Source organism: Poeciliopsis prolifica, unplaced genomic scaffold (genome assembly GCF_027474105.1).
Source record: "Poeciliopsis prolifica strain line A6 unplaced genomic scaffold, Auburn_PproV2 SCAFFOLD225, whole genome shotgun sequence".
Taxonomy (NCBI): Eukaryota; Metazoa; Chordata; class Actinopteri; order Cyprinodontiformes; family Poeciliidae; genus Poeciliopsis; species Poeciliopsis prolifica.
The window spans coordinates 56,548-77,988 of NW_026562600.1; the positions used below are offsets into that span (position 1 = coordinate 56,548).

Below are 21,441 nucleotides of genomic sequence, written 5' to 3' on the forward strand. Positions count from 1 at the left end.
ACCAGAGTTCTGGATCCAAATGGTTGTGGAGAAGATCTGCAGCTTCTCTAGAAACAAATTTCCTGTTTGCTGCTATAAATCAATAAATGATGAGCCGATGAAAACGGATCAGAACCGACTGCAGGTTGACCAAAATGTTCCTCTCTGCTGGAGAGACGAATATAAAACTGGAACTAATTATTTAAATGTCTGAAATATAGAAATTAAATCTAAATAAATCAATAAAGTGAACATTTTCATTTTCTCATAATTTTTCTTCCAGCGTTTTGATTTGTTGGCCATTAGTAAGGGGCGGGGCTAGCCCTACCAGCTGGCCAATCAGATGTGAGATCAGTTTTTTTCATGATGGCTTCAACACAGGAAGCTCTAGGGAGAAAGCGGCGGCATCGTGAACCCGCCTGAAGGTTTCTGGTTCCGAATTGATCCAAGTTCATTGGTCGGAACAGTCAGATCCGTTCCGTCAGCACCGGTCCGGTCCAGGTTCCTCAAGAACCGGCTCGGCGGGCCTGGAGGGAGAGCGGAGCGGCGGGACGACTGCGACGTCCACGTCGTCCTGCAGGGGGCGCAGCAGCTGCGGGAAGACATACAGGATGTCAACAGCTGCAGGACAGAAAGCGGGAAGCTGCAGGTAGACTGACCTGGCGCCCTGGTCCAGGTCCAGCTGCAGAGCCTCCATGGCGGTCCGTTTGGACTCCAGAATCTCCTGGAAACAGGTTTTCAGACTCAGATAATCCCAGGAGAACCGGGATTCTCCTTCACTTCCTGAAAGCTGCTGGTTAGCATCAGAACCTGGAATTAGGCCATTCTGCTAGCTTATGTAGCAACATGCTAACTAGCTTCTAGCTACCTTAGCTTAAGGTTTTACTCCTGTTTCTACTGAGGAGTTTCTCAACTTATAACCTGGTAGACTCTGATGTCATCATTTCAGTTGTTCTAATCTCACTCTGTGATGTCTCAGTTGCTGCTCCAAACACTCTGTGATGTCATCGCTGAGTTGTGCTAAGCTAACCAAACACTCTGTGATGTCATCAGGCTCAGTTGTTGCTAAGCTAACAAACACTCTGTGATGTCATCGCTGAGTTGTTGCTAAGCTACCAACACTCTGTGATGTCATCAGCTCAGTTGTTGCTAAGCTACAAACACTCTGTGATGTCATCAGCTCAGTTGTTGCTAAGCTAACAAACACTCTGTGATGTCATCGGTTCAGTTGTTGCTAAGCTAACAAACACTCTGTGATGTCATCAGTCAGTTGTTGCTAACTAACAAACACTCAGTGATGTCATCGGCTGAATTGCTAAGCTAACACAACACTCTGTAATGTCATCAGCTCAGTTGTTGCTAAGCTCCAAACACTCTGTGATGTCATCGCTCAGTTGTTGCTAAGCTAACAAACACTCTGTGATGTCATCGGCTGAGTTGTTGCAAGCTAACAAACACTCTGATGTCATCAGCTCAGTTGTTGCTAAGCTACAAACACTCTGTGATGTCATTCAGTTGTTGCTAAGCTAACAAACACTTTGTGATGTCATCGGTTCAATTGTTGCTAAGCTACCAAACACTCTGTGATGTCATCAGCTCAGTTGTTGCTAAGCTACAAACACTCTGTGATCTCAGCTGAGTTGCTAAGCTAACAAACACTTTGTGATGTCATCAGTTCATTGTTGCTAAGCTAACAAACACTCTGTGATCTCATCGGCTGAGTTGTTTAAGCTAACAAACACTCTGTGATGTCATCGGCTCATTGTGCTAAGCTACCAAACACTCTGTGATGTCATCGGCTCAGTTGTTGCTAAGCTAACAAACACTGTGATGTCTCATCGGCTCAGTTGTTGCTAAGCTAACAAACACTCTGTGATGTCATCGGCTCAGTTGTTGCTAAGCTACAAACACTGTGATGTCATCGGCTCAGTTGTTGCTAAGCTAACAAACACTCTTGTGATGTCATCGGCTCAGTTGTTGCTAAGCTAACAAACACTCTGTGATGACATCAGCTCAGTTGTTGCTAGCTAACAAACACTCTGTGATGTCATCGGCTCAGTTGTTGCTAAGCTAACAAAAACACTCTGTGATGTCATCAGTTCAGTTGTTGCTAAGCTAACAAACACTTTGTGATGTCATCAGTCATTGTTGCTAAGCTAACAAACACTCTGTGATGTCATCGGCTCAGTTGTTGCTAAGCTAACAAACACTCTGTGATCTCATCGCTGAGTTGCTAAGCTAACAAACACTCTGTGATGTCATCAGTTCAGTTGTTGCTAAGCTAACAAACACTCTGTGATCTCATCGGCTGAGTTGCTAAGCTAACAAACATCTGTGATGTCATCGGCTCAGTTGTTGCTAAGCTACCAAACACTCTGTGATGTCATCGGTTCAGTTGTTGCTAAGCTAACAACACTGTGATGTCATCGCTAGTTGTTGCTAAGCTAACAAACACTCTGTGATGTCATCGGCTCAGTTGTTGCTAAGCTACAACACTGTGATGTCATCGGCTCAGTTGTTGCTAAGCTAACAAACACTCTGTGATGTCATCGGCTCGTTGTTTGCTAAGCTAACAAACACTCTGTGATGACATCAGCTCAGTTGTTTGCTAAGCTAACAAACACTCTGTGATGTCATCGGCTCAGTTGTTGCTAAGCTAACAAACACTCTGTGATGTCATCAGTTTCAGTGTTGCTAAGCTAACAAACACTTTGTGATGTCATCAGTTCTAATTGTTGCTAAGCTAACAAACACTCTGTGATCTCATCGGCTGAGTTGCTAAGCTAACAAACACTCTGTGATGTCATCGGCTCAGTTGTTGCTAAGCTAACAAACACTCTGTGATCTCATCGTCTGATTGCTAAGCTAACAAACACTGTGATGTCATCGGCTCAGTTTGTTTGCTAAGCTAACAAAACACTCTGTGATGTCATCGGCTCAGTTGTTGCTAAGCTAACAAACACTCTGTGATGTCATCGGCTCAGTTGTTGCTAAGCTAACAAACACTCTGTGATGTCATCGGCTCAGTTGTTGCTAAGCTAACAAACACTCTGTGATGTCATCGGCTCAGTTGTTGCTAAGCTACCAAACTCTGTGATGTCATCGGCTCAGTTGTTTGCTAAGCTAACAAACACTGTGATGTCATCGCTCAGTGTTGCTAAGCAACAAACACTCTGTGATGTCATCGGTTCAGTTGTTGCTAAGCTAACAAACACTCTGTGATGTCATCGGCTCAGTTGTTGCTAAGCTAACAAACACTCTGTGATGTCATCGGCTCAGTTGTTGCTAAGCTAAAAAACTCTGTGATGTTCAGCTCAGTTGTTGCTAAGCTAACAAACACTCTGTGATGTCATCGGCTCAGTTGTTGCTAAGCTAACAACACTCTGTGATGTCATCGGCTGAGTTGTTGCTAAGCTACCAACACTCTGTGATGTCATCAGCTCAGTTGTTGCTAAGCTAACAAACACTGTGATGTCATCAGTTCAGTTGTTGCTAAGCTAACAAACACTCTGTGATGTCATCAGTTCAGTTGTTGCTAAGCTAACAAACACTCTGTGATCTCATCATTCAGTTGTTGCTAAGCTAACAAACACTCTGTGATCTCATCGGCTGAGTTGCTAAGCTAACAAACACTGTGATGTCATCGCTTCAGTTGTTGCTAAGCTAACAAACACTGTGATGTCATCGGCTCAGTTGTTGCTAAGCTAACAAACACTCTGTGATGTCATCGGCTCAGTTGTTGCTAAGCTAACAAAACTCTGTGATGTCATCGGCTCAGTTGTTGCTAAGCTAACAACACTCTGTGATGTCATCGGCTCATTGTTGCTAAGCTAACAAACACTCTGTGATGTCATCGGCTCAGTTGTTGCTAAGCTAACAAACACTGTGATGTCATCGGCTCAGTTGTTGCTAAGCTAACAAACACTCTGTGATGTCATCGGCTCAGTTGTTGCTAAGCTAACAAACACTCTGTGATGTCAGCGGCTGAATTGTTGCTAAGCTAACAAACACTCTGTGATGTCATCAGTTCAGTTGCTAAGCTAACAAACACTCTGTGATGTCATTAGTTCAGTTGCTAAGCTAACAAACACTCTGTGATGTCATCGGCTGAGTTGTTGCTAAGCTAACAAACACTCTGTGATGTCATCGGCTGAGTTGTTGCTAAGCTAACAAACACTCTGTGATGTCATCGGCTCAGTTGTTGCTAAGCTAACGAACTCCTAGCTGCTGTGCCTCCAACATTCCAGAGAAACCAGAATGATGAGTTCAGTGAGGAGGATGAAGATTTCTCTTCTGCCAGACCTTCTCCTCTCCTGCAGGGCGGATTCTAACTTTGAGTTCACAGGAAGCTGAAGAAGCCCTGCTGCAGACAGGAAGTACTGAGAGTAGAAATACTTCAACATGGTTTTGCTCCAGTGAAAGTCAAATCTCATACAGCTGACTGAACAACCGTCTGGTTTCCTTCAGGATGAATCAGCTGCTCCTGAGTTAAACTCCTCCTGGTGTTTAACTGCCGGTCAGAAGTTCTGGTGCTGCCCAGCGGAGCGGCCCTCCGGCCTCTTACCTGCAGCTTGTAGGCGGCGCTGCTGCGCGCCGTGGGCTCCACGCTGCAGACGGACAGCGCGGCGCTCAGCTGCGCCTCCTTCTTCTCCAGAGTCTGGCTCAGCGCCTCCAGCTTCCTCTGCAGCAGGATCTTCTTCAGGCCGCTCCTCTGCTGGACGTCCAGGATGCTCTGCGTCTGCCTCCTCAGCAGCTCGTCACGCTCCTGCTGCACCTGCGGGGAACACCTGGAGGGGTCGGCAGGGAGGAGCAGGAGCGAGGAGTGTGAGGAGGGAGGGAGAGGTTTACCTTCTGGAAGGCCTGCAGCAGCAGCTCGTGTTCCACCGTCAGGTCTCTGAGCTCCTGATCAACCAGCTTCTGCTGAGCTCGGTACTCCTGCTCACACACCATCATCGTCACCATCGGCGCTGAGCAGCTTCCAGGTGTTGGCTCCGCCCCCTTACCTCCATCCTCTGCTTGGAGTGCTGGTGCTCCTGTAGCCGTCTGTGCAGCTCCGGCAGCTTCTGCTGGACCTCCTGCAGCGTCGTCTTCAGATGCTGGTTCTCCTGCTCAGCTGCTGAGATCTTCTTCTCCCACCGCAGCTTCTGGTTCTGCAGCTTCTTCAGCTCGCCCTGGAGCAGAGAGGGAGGGCTCAGGGGACCCAGTGGGATAAACTCCAGAGGATCCAGTGGGATCTACTCCAGAGGATCCAGTGGGATTTACTCCAGAGCTTCCTGCTTACCTTCCACCTCTCCAGCTCCTCCTGTTGGTTCCTCTGAATTTGGGAGAAGTATTCCTCTCCTTTACGTCGGACTCTGTCATGTTCCTCCATCAGCGACTCCATGCGGCTCTTCATCCGCTCCTCCACCTGGCTGACGGCCGCACGTCGCTTCCTGTCCTCCGCTTGTATCAGGGAGTGCGCCCTCTGGTGGAAACTCATTTCCAGCTCTGGGAGGAAACAGCCGACCGGCAGCATGAAGCAGGACAGAGGAAGAGGAAGGACGGCGAGGAAGAGGAGCTCACCGTGGATCTGCCGCTCGTACTCGTTACCGAGCCTCATCAGCTCCGCCTGGTGCTTCTGAGGAGGGAGAGGAGGGTGAGAGGAAGAGAAGAGGAAGAGCGTTGTGTGTTCTCCTCACCAGCTGCAGCTCCTTGGCGGCGCCGTGCTCCTGGATCGTCTTCTGCTCGCTGGTCGCCTGCAGATCCCGGAGCTGCCGGCGCAGGTCCAGCTCCACGTCCGTGCTCTGCTTCTGCTGCAGCGAGCGGCTCGTCACGGCGTCCGTCTTCACCTCACAGGCGGCGTTGTGCTGCTCAGACAGGACGTGCTTCAGCTTCTGCTTGTAGACCTGAAAACCCGACACAGATCAGGGATCTGGTCCGAGAGGCGGGTCAGAGGTCACGCTCCCACAGAGCTCACCGTTATCTCCACACGGTGGCGCTCCGCGGTCTCGTCCCTCTGCCGGACGCTGTCCCTCAGCTCCGCCTCCGCCTCCTCCAGCCGCCGCTGGGAGATTTCCCACAAGCCGCGGATCTTATCGCGCTCCAGCTGGAAGTAGCTCCGCTCCTCGCGCTCCCGGTCCAGCTCCTCCCGCAGCACCACGTGCTCTTCCAGCTGCAGGGGGACACTCTGTCAGCCGGACCGCACATGACCGGACCTCACCGGACCGGACCTCACCGGACCGGACCGGCTGCTGGTCCAATCCAGAGCCACTGAAAACATGTTTGATTCCTGCTTAAAGGTTATTTTAATCTGTCAAACGGGCCTGATCAGAACCAGATGATGCTCATATCAGGTGCCGGTCTGCTATGTCTCCTCACTTCATCCTCCTCAGGTTTGATAATCATACATACCAATAATATCACTTCTCTTACAAACATATTATGCTTGAACGTTGAAATAAATATAAAGTGTCAAACGTATTCTTTACTGCTATTAGTTGAAAGACAAATTTTAAATATGTAATTAAAATGATTATAATCTGCTGTTGCAACATAAACACTCTAAAGTACAGAATGGCGTAACTGTTAGAAACAATAACACATTTGGAATATGTTTCCTAAATTAAGGTGAAAATGATGTGGATGAAAATCTGAAGAACAAACTGAAACCAGCAGCATCAGATCTGAACAGGAAGTTGAAGTCAGACCCTCCGCCTCTTTCTGACCAATCAGATGTCCAGATTTTTGTTGTAATTCCTCCTGCTGTCCAGCAGATGGCGCTGCGCGCGCTTTCAGGACTAATCCCGGGTTCGGTGGTTCGATCCCCGGTTCCTCCTCCTCTCTAACATCGGAACCATCTGCTTCATGTTGGTTCCGACGGGTTGAATCGGGTCCGGATTGGTCAGAACCGGGTCAGGATTGGTCAGAACCGGACCGAAGTGTTTTAGTCTGTTCGCTGCAGAGCGACCAGCCAGCAGTTAGCCTCGCCAGCACCGCGCAGCGCGGCGGCTCCCACCTGGTCCTTGGACATGTCCTCCGTGGACAGCGCGTCCACCGCCGCGGAGGCCTTCCCCTTCCCGGGCTTCTTGTTTCTGTTCTTCGGCGGCTGGAGGTGGGAAAGCCGGAGACATCCACAGCGTTAGAGCTGCTGATGCTAAGCTAACATGCTAACAGAACTAGCTGCTGATGCTAAGCTAACATGCTAACAGAACTTTAAAGCACTCCTTAGTGCCAATATCTTCCAAGTTATTGTTGAAAATAAAGATTTGCTCACCATCTTCCTTCACCGATCAGCTGCAGATTCAAACCCCGCAGATCTGCGGGAGCAGCAACAAGAGGCGCTGCCATGGCAACGCGGTCACGTGACGGAAACAAAGCGTCAGGTGACCCGTCTAAATATTCCTCTTCAAAATAAAATAAAACTGAAACCAAAAGGTCAAATATCACTTCATACGGAAAATCTAACGTCCGTGACAATGAATCTATTTAATCTGACGTCACCTTAACGTCATAACTGTAGACGATCCTGAGTGAAAACACTTTAAAATGGATCATTTCCATATCGATCTGGCATCATTGATCAGAAAATCCTGACTCAGCGCGACAGAAAAACTTCTAAAACCATTTTATATCTATTGAGATGTTTTGATTATTTTGTATTTCGTTGTGCTTCTTTCACAATGACAATAAAAGGAAGTTTTTGTTTTTTATATTTTTGTAGTTCTTAAATGGAAGAAAATCAGATATTTATTTTTATATCAGCTTTTAACTCAGGCTGTAATGTAACATTGTTTCATAAACACCAATAAATAATCTGATTATTAATAGTTTTTAAATTAGTAATTTGAATCTTTTTTGTTAAAACATTTATTTTAAAATAACAGGGAACAAAAACAAACGAATAACAGCCTAGTTTGACCTTTAACCCCAGCTCGCCTCCACATTCTGTCCAGATTTTAGTTCTTCCTAGAACTAAAACTGAGAAGGAACGTTCATTCACTTTCTGTCCTGACGAACCAAGCCGTTCATTTGAACTGTTGGAACTTTCATGGTCCGGTCCGGTGGTTGTAACTCCGGTCCGGTGGTTGTAACTCCGGTCCGGTGGTTGTAACTCCGGTCCGGTGGTTGTAACTCCGGTCCGGTGGTTGTAACTCCGGTCCGGGTCGAGGCAGAAGTTATGGATCCTTTAGGTCCACAGTGGAGGTTCTGCTCTGATCAGAACCAGGTGATGGAAACAGTTTTGAAGCAGAACTTCAGGTCTGTTTTCATCCAGACAGTTTGGTTCCGTTCCAGGAAGTAGAGCGCTCCAGGTCTGTTGGTCAAAGGTCAAAGGTTATTGCTGGATTTTAACTCCAGAATTCAGAGATTTTCTGTCCAACATGTTTTCCTCTTTCTGAGTGAATTTATCCAGAAATGATCGTTAATCTGGGCTCCAAACTCTGCTGCAGATCATAATCAGATTTAATCCTGTTATATTCAGACCAGCTGAAGGATCCAGAGCAGATCTGGATGTTGAGTCAAGATTAGCCAAATGTGTGTGTGTGTGTGTGTGTGTGTGTGTGTGTGTGTGTGTGTGTGTGTGGCAGCAGCTTCATCAGAGAACACACTCACTAGTTTCATGTTTCCTTCACTACTCGCTTTATTTCCCAGAAGCAGATTTTTATACAACATTTACAGTCAGAACCAGAACCTCCTGCTGCTGGACGCCTGACCCGGTGAGGTCATGACCCTAGGATGGGTTGGTGGCGCCGGGTCGGCTGACCTTGGCCAGATCTCTGAAGGACACGGTGGCAGAGCCGCGGCGAGCCGGCTTGGCCTGCAGGAAGCAGAAAACCGTTTTTATGGACGCTCCCAAACCTGCTCTTTATTAACTCATCTACGGAAGGAAGATCCTGCCAAAACTGTGAATATAGAAATAAATAAATGGCTTGAAAAAGTAATTCATGTGCCAAATATTGCTTCCAAAAAATAAAAATGAAGAACTTTTCCATCTTATTTGACTATGCAGTGGCATTCACTAATACTTATCATTTTCAGCAGCATTAATTAAACACCATTACCATTTTCCATTTTATTTAATGACTATTTTAAGTTTCCTTTTATTATAATTCTTTTTCCTAAATTTGTCATTCTGTAAGACTATTTTCCGTTGACAGATTTTTTCTTCTTTTTTCTCATTGATTTTATTTACAAATGTATTTATTTTATTCATGTTCTCTTTTCTTTTCCAATCATTTAAATTCAAAAGGAAACAGGACAAGAAAAAATAAAGTAATCAAAAGTAAAATGGAGAAAAATTGAAATAAAGAAAACGCAAAATGAAAATACTGGAGAACATAAATCAATGAATGATCAAATCAAAGTCAATGTAATTGATATTAATTTAATACAGAATAAGAAAAAATAAGAAAAAGTAAATGAAATAAGAAATATTTAGTAAAACAAAAATATTTGTCAACCTGTATAATAAATTAAGTTTAGAAAGTTATTTTCTGGATTCAATATTTACCACATTTATTACATCATCAAACCATTTTAATTTTGGCAAGTTCAGCCCTCCGTACAGATATAACCCAAGCAGGGAAGAGTCACAGCTCAGGGGCGGGGCCTGTTTTCCTGCAGCTGATTGGCTGTTAAAGGGCCAGACTGCTCTCACCTGGGACTCGTGAGGCTTCCAGCCAATCATGTAGAGGATCTGGAAGGTGGCGGGAACTGACCCGTCCGGGTTTCCGTACATCTCTGAAATGAGACGGACAGGATGAAACGTCCCGCTGGTCCAGGATCAGTCCAGATTAATCCAATCCGGTAGATTATAGGCATGCAGAGATTAAAAGCTGGACGACTCCAAACTTTCTGCTTTAAATTCTGATCAGTTTTTGTTTTCGGATCAGAACCTCAGAAAAAGAATCTTCACTCATCCTCCGGTTCTGCAGAACCTTTGTGACGTTTTAACGAGAATCAGTCATTTAAATCTCATTTTAACAAATTCATAGAATTTACATAATATTGCCCACATTATAAACATTCAGTCCAGAATTAGCAGGAAGCTAATTCATAAATGATAACAGGAAGTTCATAAAGTCCAGTTAAAACCGGGTCCAAACGGAGTTCCTCTGAAACCAAAACCAGATTTCTGCTGTTCAGCTTCCCATCATGGCTCCCTGATAATCCAGATTAGAATCTCAGGTTCCCATCTTGTCCTCCATCAGAGATTTGATTGGTCCAGAGAGCGTCTCCTCACCTTTATAGATGGCTGCAGCTGCTAGCATGGTATCGCGGTGCAGCATGGCGCGCCTGTTCCACGCGCAGTTACTCTCCCCCATGCCTGCAGGGGGCGACACGTCTGAGTCGGCTCCTCTGCAGGAAACGTTACTGATTTCTGAGCTCTGTACCTTGCAGGTCCGTCATGAGCTCCATGATTCCTGGATAATGAACCTGAACATCATCAACGTCCTGAAACACAGAGGAGGAGGGGTCAAAGGTCAGCCTGCGTCAATGTCTGCTGCTTAAGGAAGAAACGTGGCTCAGCTGAGCGGTGGAAGCTTTTATTGGTCCATACAGAAACTTCCTGCTCTGTGCACTGAGGTCAACGAGGTCAACACTTCAGCAAGGAGAGAAACCGTCCAGAACCAGAACTAATGCTAGCACTAGGCTATTATTAGCCTTTTGGATCATTTTAGCATTGCTGCTACACACTGCTGTTAGCATACAATATGCAATACGCTACTACAGCTCAACATGCTAGTGTTAGCAATCCTGCTAATGTCAACTTTTAGCTGAAATTAGCATTTTAGCTCATTTTGATTTAAATCCAAACCTGGAATACTGAATGGACCGAGTCAACATGAGTCCCTCAGAACCTCTAACAGCTGCTGGATCGGGCCTAGCAGAACCAGAACCTCACCACGGTGAGCATGTTGAAGCGGGCCCGGCCCAGCAGGTTCCCCAGGTCGGTGACGGCGGTGTAGGGGGACACGTGAGGCGAGAAGCCGCCCTCCCGCTCCGTCTGGGCCAGCTGCAGCGAGCAGCGCAGCTCGTACAGCGTGTCGCCGCCCGCCATGGCGCCCACGAAGACGCCGTCCGGCTTCAGGACCCGATGGATCTGCAGGGAGCGGCAGCATGAGGGCGGAGCCGACCCAAACAGAACCACACACAGAACCTCTGAGCGTACCTCGCTGAGCGCCCTGGGAAGGTCGTTGATCCAGTGGAGGCTGAGAGGAAACAGAGCCGCTTCAGACAGAGCAACGTTTAGCAGCTGAATATTTATTACCTGAAATATTTTCTAAACTGACTACATATTTAATAAGCTTAATAATTACCTAAACATTTAGCTTATTAAATATGAAGTTAGCTAAGCGTTTAGCTTACTAAGCTAAATATTTATTAAAATATTTAACTCAGAATTAAATACATTTAGTATGAACTCGTGACATTTCTAAATATGAATATAGAAAAACAGGCTTAAAGAAGGAACACCCAGTTTTTCCTCTGTTACAGGCTAAACAAATCAAACCTCCGCCGTTCTTGTTTTACAGTGTAACTTTAGAAACAGGAAGTCCTCCACACCACTAGGGGGGGTCTGGAGTAGATAGCAATATCTGCTGCTGCTCTGTGATAAAAGACAGCATGTTTCCTCTGCCTCTCCTGGACAGTTGGTGTTTCAGTCTGACTCCCCCTACTGGTCTGGAGGATTTCCTGTTTGCTCCGTATTGATCCGTTCCCTGATCGATCTCATGTGAAACCTGCTGAGGTCAGACCCTGAGCTGAGCGCCCCCTGCTGCAGGAAGCCGCGCTCTGCAGGTAAAGCTGGTTCTCACCTGAGGCTGCTCACCACCAGGTGGAAACTTTCCTCCCTGAACGGCAGGAACTCCTCATCAGCCACGACGCTCCGGGTGGGAACCTCCGACCGCCGGCCCAGCTTCTGAAACACAACACAGAGAACCGGGTCCACAGGGACGAACCGGGTCCACGGGGACAGACCGGGTCCACGGGGACGAACCGGGTCCACGGGGACGAACCGGGTCCACGGGGACAGACCGGGTCCACAGGGACGAACCGGGTCCACGGGGACGAACCGGGTCCACGGGGACGAACCGGGTCCACGGGGATGTCAGAACTCACCAGAGCCTGCTGGGAGATGTCAGTCAGAACCAAATCCTGCACCACTTCCTGGAACATCAGGGAGGAAAAACTGTTTACAAGATTCAGGCTGGAGGAGTCTCCTCCTCTTCCTCCTCCTCTTCCTCACCTGGCTCAGATGCTCTGCTATGTAACTCTTTCCTCCTCCCAGGTCCAGAGCCCTGGGAAATGTCCTGAGGAGAGGACAAACTGGTCAGAACCTGCCGGACTGGACCTCAGATGGAAACCAGTCAGATTTAACTGGTTTTATGGTTCCTGCTGGACCAGAACCAGAACTCACCTGGCAATGTCATAAACCCGATCAGCCACTCGACTGCCGACCTGCAGAACACAAGATCCAGATGAGACCAGAACCGGCTCGGAACCAGAACCAGACCTGAGGAGTCCAGAACCCCGAGGTTCTGGTTCTGATGGTTTCCGGTTCTATTACTGAACTAAGGAGGAATGAAAACATGAATTAATGACTAAAATCATTTTCAGTACCAAACTGAACTCCATTATCAGAACCTGAATCCCGAACCGAACCCCAGTTTCACCTCTTCTCTCAGGTAGTCGTACTGCTGCCCGTCCAGCAGAACCGCGGCCCAGTTCTTCTGCCTCCTCTTCATCTCCCTGTTGAACACGTTCATGCTGCCTGACCCAGAACCGGAACTGGGTCCAGACCGGGCCCTGCTGGGTCCAGATCTGAGCCCGCAGCAGTAGAAGGCCGCGGGGGTCCGGGTCCACCCTGCCGGACCAGAACCGGCTCCACGCAGGAGCTTCTGGACCCCCCGGCAGCTCATGGTCCCGCTTCCAGTCAGAACTCCAATATGGCGGCTTCCTGCCCGCAGTGACCCCGGTGACCTCCGGCCGCTCGGAAAACCCGGCGGGCGGATCCAAGCGGAGGAACTGGATCAGCGGCCTGGAGCGATTAGGCTCATGAACATAAACATGAAGCATTTAATGAATAAAAGAGATAAAATATGACTGAATTCATACAGAATAAAACCACGTGACTGCTTCATATTTTCCTCCAAACACAAAATGAATCATCAAGTTTTTATCACGCAGTTTAATAATAACTGGGTCTTTTAAATTAAATGCAATTAAAACTATTTTTACCTTTTAATTAAAGTTTCATTTAGAAACATAAAAACGTTTATTTTCTGATTATTGTTCTGAAGTATAAATGATTTGGATCATAAAACACCGATCTGAACGTTCTGCTGTTCGCGCTGTTTGTCCCTCTCTGCGCGCCGTACTGCGTCAGAGGCGGAAGGAGCGGAGTGCATGCTGGGAAAACACGTGTGAGGAGGCTCAGAGAAGGTAGCTTTTACTTTTAATTCCAGTCGCTGGTCCTGGTTCTGGTTCTGGTCCTGGTTCCGGTTCTGATCGGACCTGCTATCCGCCGGACTCTGCGCCTTTTCTCGGGGTTTTAAACGAGCCGGTCCGGTACCAGAGCCGAACTCTGACCCATAAGATGTCCGATAATGGGCTCGGTGTTTTTAATGTTTCTGCTGCTCAGTCCGTCATAAATAATCCGCGTGGATTTTCCACCGGTTCGGTTCTGATCAGATCAGTGCAGGTGAGGTCAAAGGTCAGCGGTGTATTTATTTGTGTTTGCTGGGAGAAGATCGGATGAAATATATTAATGGATGTTGCGGGTGGAAGGGTCTGCAGTAGCAGTCAGTCCTACACCGCATCAGAAAAGGCCTCTGACTGAAGAAGTTTCTGTTTAACCGCTTCTGACCGTCATAACATGCTAACAGCTCAGTGTCTGCTGAGCAGAGATTATACTCCATAGTGTCGTCCTGATGGCTCCTTCATCTGTTAGCTAGCTCTGCTAATCCGCTTCCTTTGCTTTTGCTGCTCCTCTTTCCGTCTGTCTGGTCGTTTGGTTAGAAGGATGTCAGGATGTTCAGATGTGATCCTCTGAACTTCCTCCTTAAGGTTTTATTTGAGCTTTTCAGATGCTAATCAGCTGATCCCAGGTGCAAAAACTACACCTGGTTGCCATGAATAGAGAAGCCGGAAGGATGTTTTCTTAACTAAACTAGAGGAGAGTTCTCCAGGTTTACCTGCAGTTCTGCTCCTGTCCTGCAGGCGGCACTGTGCTCTCCCCCAACATGTCGTCCAGGAAGAAGCAGGCTGACGATGAGCGGTTCCGCCGGGTCCAGAAGGACCCCAGGTTCTGGGAAATGCCAGAGAAAGAACACAAAGTCAAGATCGACAAACGTTTCCAGTCCATGTTCCACGACCGTCGCTTCCAGACGAAGCAGACGGTGGACAAGAGAGGACGACCCGTCCAGCTGTCCACCGCCGCCGATCTGAGGCGCTTCTACCAGCTGGAGGAGGAGAAGAGGAAGAAGAGGAGGAAGAGAAGGAGGAGGAAGAGAAGGAGGAGGAAGAGAAGCAGGAGGAAGAGGAGGATGTTCAGGTCCAGGGACAGAAGAAGAATTTTGGACGAGGAAGCAGAGCAGCAGGTCAGGATTTTTCATCCTCTGATTTCACGTCAGTCCAGTTGATTTATTTCTGAGACGTTTCATAACAAATATCCAGGAAAACATGATTTCAGTTTGGCTCAATCAGCTCCATTCACTGAACTTTTATTTCCTCATGTTTAGTTCTTTAGATCTACAGAATGACAGCTAAAGCTAACTCGGTTCTTCCTCAGATGACGATGAGGAGGAGCATCAGTCAGGAGATGATGATGATGATGATGATGATGATGATGAAGAGTCCAGTCTGGACTCTGACGATGACAGCGGACCGGATCTGGCCCGAGGAAAAGGAAACATGGAGACCAGCTCTGATGAAGACGAGGATGATGATGTGGACGACATCCTGAGGAAGGAGGAAGAGCAGATCGAACACGATTGGGGGGAGCTGTGCAGAGACGCTCCGCGGAGCGAGCAGGTGAGGCGGCGGGTGCGGCGCGGAGCGAGGTCCTGACCAGTTCTAACCGGGTTCTGAACGTGTTCCAGGTTTCTGCTCGGCTCGCCGTCTGTAACATGGACTGGGATCGAATGAAGGCCAAAGATCTGCTGGCTCTGTTCAGCTCCTTCGTGCCTAAAGGGGGCGCTGTGCTGTCTGTGAAGGTAACTGCCTGAGGGTTCATCTGGCCCCGTGAAGCTGCCATATTGGGTCAACAATCTGATTTATCCACCAACAGAACCAAGCCAGATTGGCCTGTTTGTCCTGAGTAACAGCAGTGCATTGTGGGTATTGTCCAGATTTTCCCGTCAGAATTTGGGAAGGAGAGGCTGAAGGTGGAGGAGACGCAGGGACCGCCAGAGCTGAGGGCGCTGCCGGACGATTCGGAGAACGAGACGGACGAAGACAGGTAACCTGGGAGGATCCTGCTGCTGCTGCGCTGCCCCTTGCTGGACGCTGTGCAGCTCATCTGCTGTCAGTGTGGAGGGTCCTCTGAACACAGCTAGGGGTGCTATTGAGACGTTTCTCTGTTTGTTTAAATGTTTAGTTTGTATAACAGTAGAAGAAGACAAGAATAATAATTGTGAGGCAGCTGGGATTTAATTGATTGCAGAGTGAACTTTCTGTCACCAGGTGTCACTGTAGGCAGCAGAGGGCGCTTTAGCCGCTTCCTGATGGTTTAATTAGAAACAGACGTTCTGCTGTTAGCTAGCAGAGGTTCTGCTGTTAGCTAACAGAGGTTCTGCTGTTAGCTAGCAGAGGTTCTGCTGTTAGCTAGCAGAGGTTCTGCTGTTAGCAGAGGTTCTGCTGTTAGCTAGCAGAGGTTCTGCTGTTAGCTAGCAGAGCTCTGTTAGCTAGCAGACGTTCTGTTAGCTAGCAGACGTTCTGCTGTTAGCCAGCAGAGGTTCTGCTGTTAGCTAGCAGACGTTCCGCTGTTAGCTAGCAGAGGTTCCGCTGTTAGCTAGCAGACGTTCCGTTGTTAGCTAACAGAGGTTCCGCTGTTAGCTAGCAGACGTTCCGTTGTTAGCTAACAGAGGTTCCGCTGTTAGCTAGCAGACGTTCCGTTGTTAGCTAACAGAGGTTCCGTTGTTAGCTAACAGAGGTTCCGCTGTTAGCTAGCAGACGTTCCGCTGTTAGCTAACAGAGGTTCCGCTGTTAGCTAGCAGACGTTTCGCTGTTGGCTAACAGAGGTTCCGCTGTTAGCTAGCAGACGTTTCGCTGTTAGCTAACAGAGGTTCCGCTGTTAGCTAACAGAGATTCCGCTGTTAGCTAGCAGACGTTCCGCTGTTAGCTAACAGAGGTTCCGCTGTTAGCTAGCAGACGTTCCGCTGTTAGCTAACAGAGGTTCCGCTGTTAGATAGCAGAGGTTCTGCTGTTAGCTAGCAGACGTTCCGCTGTTAGCTAACAGAGGTTCCGCTGTTAGCTAGCAGACGTTCCGCTGTTAGCTAGCAGACGTTCCGCTGTTAGCTAGCAGACGTTCTGCTGTTAGCTAGCAGACGTTCTGCTGTTAGCTAACAGAGGTTCTGCTGTTAGCTAGCAGAGGTTCCGCTGTTAGCTAGCAGATGTTCTGCTGTTAGCTAGCAGATGTTCTGCTGTTAGCTAGCAGATGTTCTGCTGTTAGCTAGCAGATGTTCTGCTGTTAGCTATTAGAGGTTCTGCTGTTAGCTAGCAGATGTTCTGCTGTTAGCTAGCAGACGTTCTGCTGTTAGCTAGCAGATGTTCTGCTGTTAGCTAGCAGAGGTTTCTGCTGTTAGCTAGCAGACGTTCTGCTGTTAGCTAGCAGACGTTCTGCTGTTAGCTAACAGAGGTTCTGCTGTTAGCTAGCAGAGGTTCTGCTGTTAGCTAGCAGAGGTTCCGCTGTTAGCTAGCAGATGTTCTGCTGTTAGCTAGCAGATGTTCTGCTGTTAGCTATTAGAGGTTCTGCTGTTAGCTAGCAGATGTTCTGCTGTTAGCTAGCAGACGTTCTGCTGTTAGCTAGCAGATGTTCTGCTGTTAGCTAGCAGAGGTTCTGCTGTTAGCTAGCAGACGTTCTGCTGTTACCTAGCAGACGTTTCTGCTGTTAGCTAACAGAGGTTCTGCTGTTAGCTAGCAGACGTTCTGCTGTTAGCTAGCAGACGTTCTGCTGTTAGCTAACAGAGGTTCTGCTGTTAGCTAGCAGAGGTTCCGCTGTTAGCTAGCAGATGTTCTGCTGTTAGCTAGCAGATGTTCTGCTGTTAGCTAGCAGATGTTCTGCTGTTAGCTAGCAGATGTTCTGCTGTTAGCTATTAGAGGTTCTGCTGTTAGCTAGCAGATGTTCTGCTGTTAGCTAGCAGACGTTCTGCTGTTAGCTAGCAGATGTTCTGCTGTTAGCTAGCAGATGTTCTGCTGTTAGCTAGCAGATGTTCTGCTGTTAGCTAGCAGATGTTCTGCTGTTAGCTATTAGAGGTTCTGCTGTTAGCTAGCAGATGTTCTGCTGTTAGCTAGCAGACGTTCTGCTGTTAGCTAGCAGATGTTCTGCTGTTAGCTAGCAGAGGTTCTGCTGTTAGCTAGCAGACGTTCTGCTGTTAGCTAGCAGACGTTCTGCTGTTAGCTAACAGAGGTTCTGCTGTTAGCTAGCAGAGGTTCCGCTGTTAGCTAGCAGATGTTCTGCTGTTAGCTAGCAGATGTTCTGCTGTTAGCTAGCAGATGTTCTGCTGTTAGCTATTAGAGGTTCTGCTGTTAGCTAGCAGATGTTCTGCTGTTAGCTAGCAGACGTTCTGCTGTTAGCTAGCAGATGTTCTGCTGTTAGCTAGCAGAGGTTCTGCTGTTAGCTAGCAGACGTTCTGCTGTTAGCTAGCAGACGTTCTGCTGTTAGCTAACAGAGGTTCTGCTGTTAGCTAGCAGAGGTTCCGCTGTTAGCTAGCAGATGTTCTGCTGTTAGCTAGCAGATGTTCTGCTGTTAGCTAGCAGATGTTCTGCTGTTAGCTATTAGAGGTTCTGCTGTTAGCTAGCAGATGTTCTGCTGTTAGCTAGCAGACGTTCTGCTGTTAGCTAGCAGATGTTCTGCTTTTAGCTAGCAGAGGTTCTGCTGTTAGCTAGCAGATGTTCTGCTGTTAGCTATTAGAGGTTCTGCTGTTAGCTAGCAGATGTTCTGCTGTTAGCTAGCAGATGTTCTGCTGTTAGCTATTAGAGGTTCTGCTGTTAGCTAGCAGATGTCTGTTAGCTAGCAGACGTTCTGCTGTTAGCTAGCAGATGTTCTGCTGTTAGCTAGCAGAGGTTCTGCTGTTAGCTAGCAGAGGTTCTGGTCTAGATGCTAAAGCGGTTCTGTTGCTTCTCTCAGGATCTACAGGGAGAAGCTGCGGGATTATCAGTTCAAGCGTCTCAAGTATTTCTACGCCGTGGTGGATTGCGACTCTGTGGAGACGGCGGTGAAGATCTACGAGGAATGCGACGGCTTCGAATACGAGAGCAGCTGCTCGGTTCTGGATCTCCGGTGCGATGACGAATGTAGACGTCCCGACCGGTTCCGCGTATTAAACTCTAAGCTTCTTTCACTCAACAGTTTTGTTCCTGATGACGTGACGTTTGATGAGGAGCCCAGAGACGCGGCCACAGACGTCAACCTGACGGCCTACACGCCCAAGATGTTCACCTCGTCCGCTGCCGCCTCCTCCAAGGTCAGTACGGCGCCGGTTCTGGCCCAATGGGACCAGGGAACCCGGTTCTGCAGTTAGTCCACAAGCTAAAGCTTCAGACCAGAGCAGCTGGTTCTGGTCCGGTCCAGTTCCTGGGACCAAACTGAATATAATGCAGAAGTTCATCCATTTCGCTGCTTTGCATCTCATTAGGGTGGAATAGTGACATGATTATTAATCTAATGAATATTAATGAGATGATCAATAATCTGATCATGGTTGGATGTCGTCTGGACCAATCAGGTGCAGCTGACGTGGGACGAGACGGACCACGAGCGCGTGACGGCTCTGAGCAGGAAGTTCAACAAAGAGGAGCTGCTGGACCTGGACTTTAAGGCTTACCTGGCCTCCTCCAGTGAAGAAGACGAAGATGAAGAGCAGGAGGCAGGTGAGGATCGAGAAAAGTTTTCTGGCACTTTAAGGAGACGAAGTTGTGCTGAGTTGTTTTTCAAACAGAAGAGACGATGGGAGAGGAGAGAAACCGAAGAAGAAGAGAGCAGCATGAGTAAATACAGAGAGCTTCTGAAGAGCATCCAGAGCAAAGAGAGGAGGCCGCAGGAGGACATGGAGATGCAGATCAGCTGGGTTCCAGGTAGCAGCAGGCTCTCTAGGCTCCGCCTCTAGGCTCCGCCTCCGGCGACGCCACAGCGCCTCATTGTCCTCCTCCTCAGGTCTGAAGGAAACGACGGAGCGGCTGGTGAAGAAGAAGCTGGAGGCCAAGGACCAGATGACGCCCTGGGAGGAGTTTCTGCAGAGAGGAGAAGGAGAAGAAGAAGCAGAAGAAAAGTGAAAGAAAGCAGGTGAGTGGCGCCTCCTCCTGACAGAGCTCTGAACTGCAGGCAGTAATGATTCTAACGTGACGTTTTCCCGTCAGGGAGCAGAACGGCTCAGTGACGACGAGCTTCCTCCTGATGTCGACCTCAGCGACCGTTCTTCTCAGACGGACCATCAGGTGACGTCCCCGCAGGACGCTCGGTTACCACGGTGACAGGAGTGGGGCGACTGTTCTGGCCGTCGGTGTTTAAAACAGTCGGTCACTCGGTCACGGTGTGTCGATTTTATTCCGACCTCCTGGTTCTACTTTAAACAGACAAACATGGACAAAACCTCCACATGTTTAAAACTGCGTTTTGAAACAAAACTTAAATTTACTTCAGTTTGTTTGGTTTCTGAAGTTCAGTGAAAATCATTTCTGTCTTTAGCGAAGTGAACCTGACTGATTCCTGTCATGCTTTATGTTTCAGACATGAAGAAGAAACAGAAGAAGAAACGGCAGGAAGAGCAGATTACGGCTGAGGAGGAAGAGGAGCGGCAGAAACAGGAGGTGCAGAACGATTCCCGGCCGGATCGTCCTCTGACTCCACGCGTCTCAACCGTCTGCTTGCTTCCAGGCCCAGATGGCTCTGCTGATGGAGGATGACGATGACGAAGCCAAACACAAACACTTTAACTACGACAAGATCGTAGAGCAGCAGAACCTGAGCAGGAGGAAGAGGAAGAAGCTGCTGAGGAAGGGTGCCGAGCCGCCGGAGGACGACGGCTTCCAGGTGAGACCAGGATTTACCTGGAAACGCTGCGATTCCCACACTGGCCTGACGGGGGCAGCGTTGCTTCCACACCCAGACAGGCTGCCACCGCTAACTACTAAAACAATTTCTGAAACTAAAAAATGGACTTTGAACTTTATTCAACTGAAGTTCATGAAACTTTTAAAATTAGCTGTTTAGAAATGATCTGGAAAAATTAATTTAGGGAAAATTAAGTGCACTAAATGTTTTGAAGCTAGCAAAAATGCCAAAGTGTTGTGCTAAATGTTAGCTTTACCATTAGCACACTGGCAGAAGTTTCCTGTTCACTGCTGCAAGGATTTACAGACAAAACAATCAAATAACAGAAAAATTGTCGTCATCAGTAACAATGTACTATTGAATTAAGCAGCTACTAAATACTAGTCTATTATTTCTAACAGTTTTATAAATGGGACCAGTTTTTAATGAGCTTTTATTTCAGGCATTTTTATAGTTTAATTTTGCTCTTTTTGTTTTGTGATCTTTGATAAGACAGTTATTATTTAATTATGTATTATTTTATGAAATTTGTACCAACCATTTAAAAATAATAAACCTTCTAGATTCTCCAAAACTATGAAAAGTCAGCGTTGAAATATTAGAATGAGTGGCAGGTTCAGCCCTCCGTAGGTCGGTCGATGACACGGTGTCTGTCTCCAGGTGGACGTCTCCGACCCCGCGCTTCCAGGCCGTCTTCACCTCCCACCTGTTCAACCTGGACCCGTCCCACCCCGGCTTCAGGAACACCAGAGCCACACGGAGCATCCTGGAGGAGAAGCAGCGCCGCCGCCAGGAGGGGGCGGAGCCAGGCGGCAGGCAGGAGGGGGCGGAGCCAGGCGGCAGGCAGGAATCGGACTCAAAGGCGGCGATGGATCCGACTCTGTCGCTGCTCGTTAAATCCATTAAGAGCAAAACGGAGCGATTCCAGGCCCGAAAGAAACAGAGAGTGACCTGATTCCTCCTGAAGACGGACCCACTTCCTGGTTCTGATTGGCCCGGTTCTGATACATGTTAATGTGTTACTATGAAGTCTTTTTGCTATTAAAAAATGAAACATCTGAAGATCCAGTTGATGTTCTGACGTCATTTGGGTTCAACAGGAAGCAGTGTCACAATAAAAGCCTCCAAAGAGAAGCCTTTATTGAGGAAATGATTAAATATTCTGACGTCAGCAGCAGGAGCTGATTGGTTGGATTTAACCAGCAGACACT

The 21,441-nt window shown here is 47.9% G+C and overlaps 3 protein-coding genes across 3 annotated transcripts; 1 reads left to right on the forward strand and 2 right to left on the reverse strand.

Annotated features, from left to right (window-relative positions):
* Positions 1-61: 61 nt before the first annotated feature.
* Positions 62-7,336, reverse strand: LOC129357059 (dynein regulatory complex subunit 4-like). Its single transcript, XM_055026583.1, has 11 exons — positions 7,232-7,336; positions 6,974-7,063; positions 5,936-6,130; positions 5,658-5,864; positions 5,542-5,596; positions 5,261-5,466; positions 4,983-5,150; positions 4,828-4,914; positions 4,544-4,753; positions 641-703; positions 62-574 (listed from the first exon to the last, which is right to left on the reverse strand). The coding sequence occupies exons 1-11, from the start codon at positions 7,232-7,234 to the stop codon at positions 461-463; spliced, it is 1,398 nt and encodes a 465-aa protein (XP_054882558.1). The 5' UTR covers positions 7,235-7,336; the 3' UTR covers positions 62-460.
* Positions 7,337-8,571: 1,235 nt separating this feature from the next.
* Positions 8,572-14,272, reverse strand: LOC129357054 (arginine-hydroxylase NDUFAF5, mitochondrial-like). The gene is made up of 12 exons (XM_055026576.1): positions 14,154-14,272; positions 12,633-13,011; positions 12,377-12,417; positions 12,206-12,269; positions 12,079-12,126; positions 11,775-11,878; positions 11,129-11,168; positions 10,862-11,059; positions 10,350-10,410; positions 10,199-10,282; positions 9,614-9,696; positions 8,572-8,773 (listed from the first exon to the last, which is right to left on the reverse strand). The coding sequence occupies exons 2-12, from the start codon at positions 12,876-12,878 to the stop codon at positions 8,687-8,689; spliced, it is 1,056 nt and encodes a 351-aa protein (XP_054882551.1). The 5' UTR covers positions 12,879-13,011; positions 14,154-14,272; the 3' UTR covers positions 8,572-8,686.
* On the forward strand, positions 14,202-21,298 carry LOC129357053 (ESF1 homolog). The gene is given in 16 exon segments (XM_055026575.1): positions 14,202-14,427; positions 14,430-14,558; positions 14,750-14,991; positions 15,060-15,173; positions 15,309-15,418; positions 18,308-18,460; positions 18,530-18,644; positions 18,906-19,254; positions 19,334-19,419; positions 19,421-19,462; positions 19,537-19,585; positions 19,588-19,614; positions 19,907-19,986; positions 20,054-20,209; positions 20,891-20,905; positions 20,907-21,298. Coding segments are annotated over 16 exon segments (2,172 nt in total). The 3' UTR covers positions 21,186-21,298.
* Positions 21,299-21,441: the final 143 nt, after the last annotated feature.

Excerpts from the sequence above, each read along its gene's own strand:
- LOC129357054 (XM_055026576.1), bottom strand. The coding sequence starts at position 12,878 with ATGAGCTGCCGGGGGGTCCAGAAGCTCCTGCGTGGAGCCGGTTCTGGT. Across the intron at positions 12,127-12,205 it reads TAGCAGAGCATCTGAGCCAG|GAAGTGGTGCAGGATTTGGT; the intron begins GTGAGGAAGAGG and ends CTGATGTTCCAG. Across the intron at positions 11,879-12,078 it reads ACATCTCCCAGCAGGCTCTG|AAGCTGGGCCGGCGGTCGGA; the intron begins GTGAGTTCTGAC and ends GTTGTGTTTCAG.
- LOC129357059 (XM_055026583.1), bottom strand. Across the intron at positions 5,865-5,935 it reads GCCACCGTGTGGAGATAACG|GTCTACAAGCAGAAGCTGAA; the intron begins GTGAGCTCTGTG and ends TCGGGTTTTCAG. Across the intron at positions 5,467-5,541 it reads GTACGAGCGGCAGATCCACG|AGCTGGAAATGAGTTTCCAC; the intron begins GTGAGCTCCTCT and ends GTTTCCTCCCAG.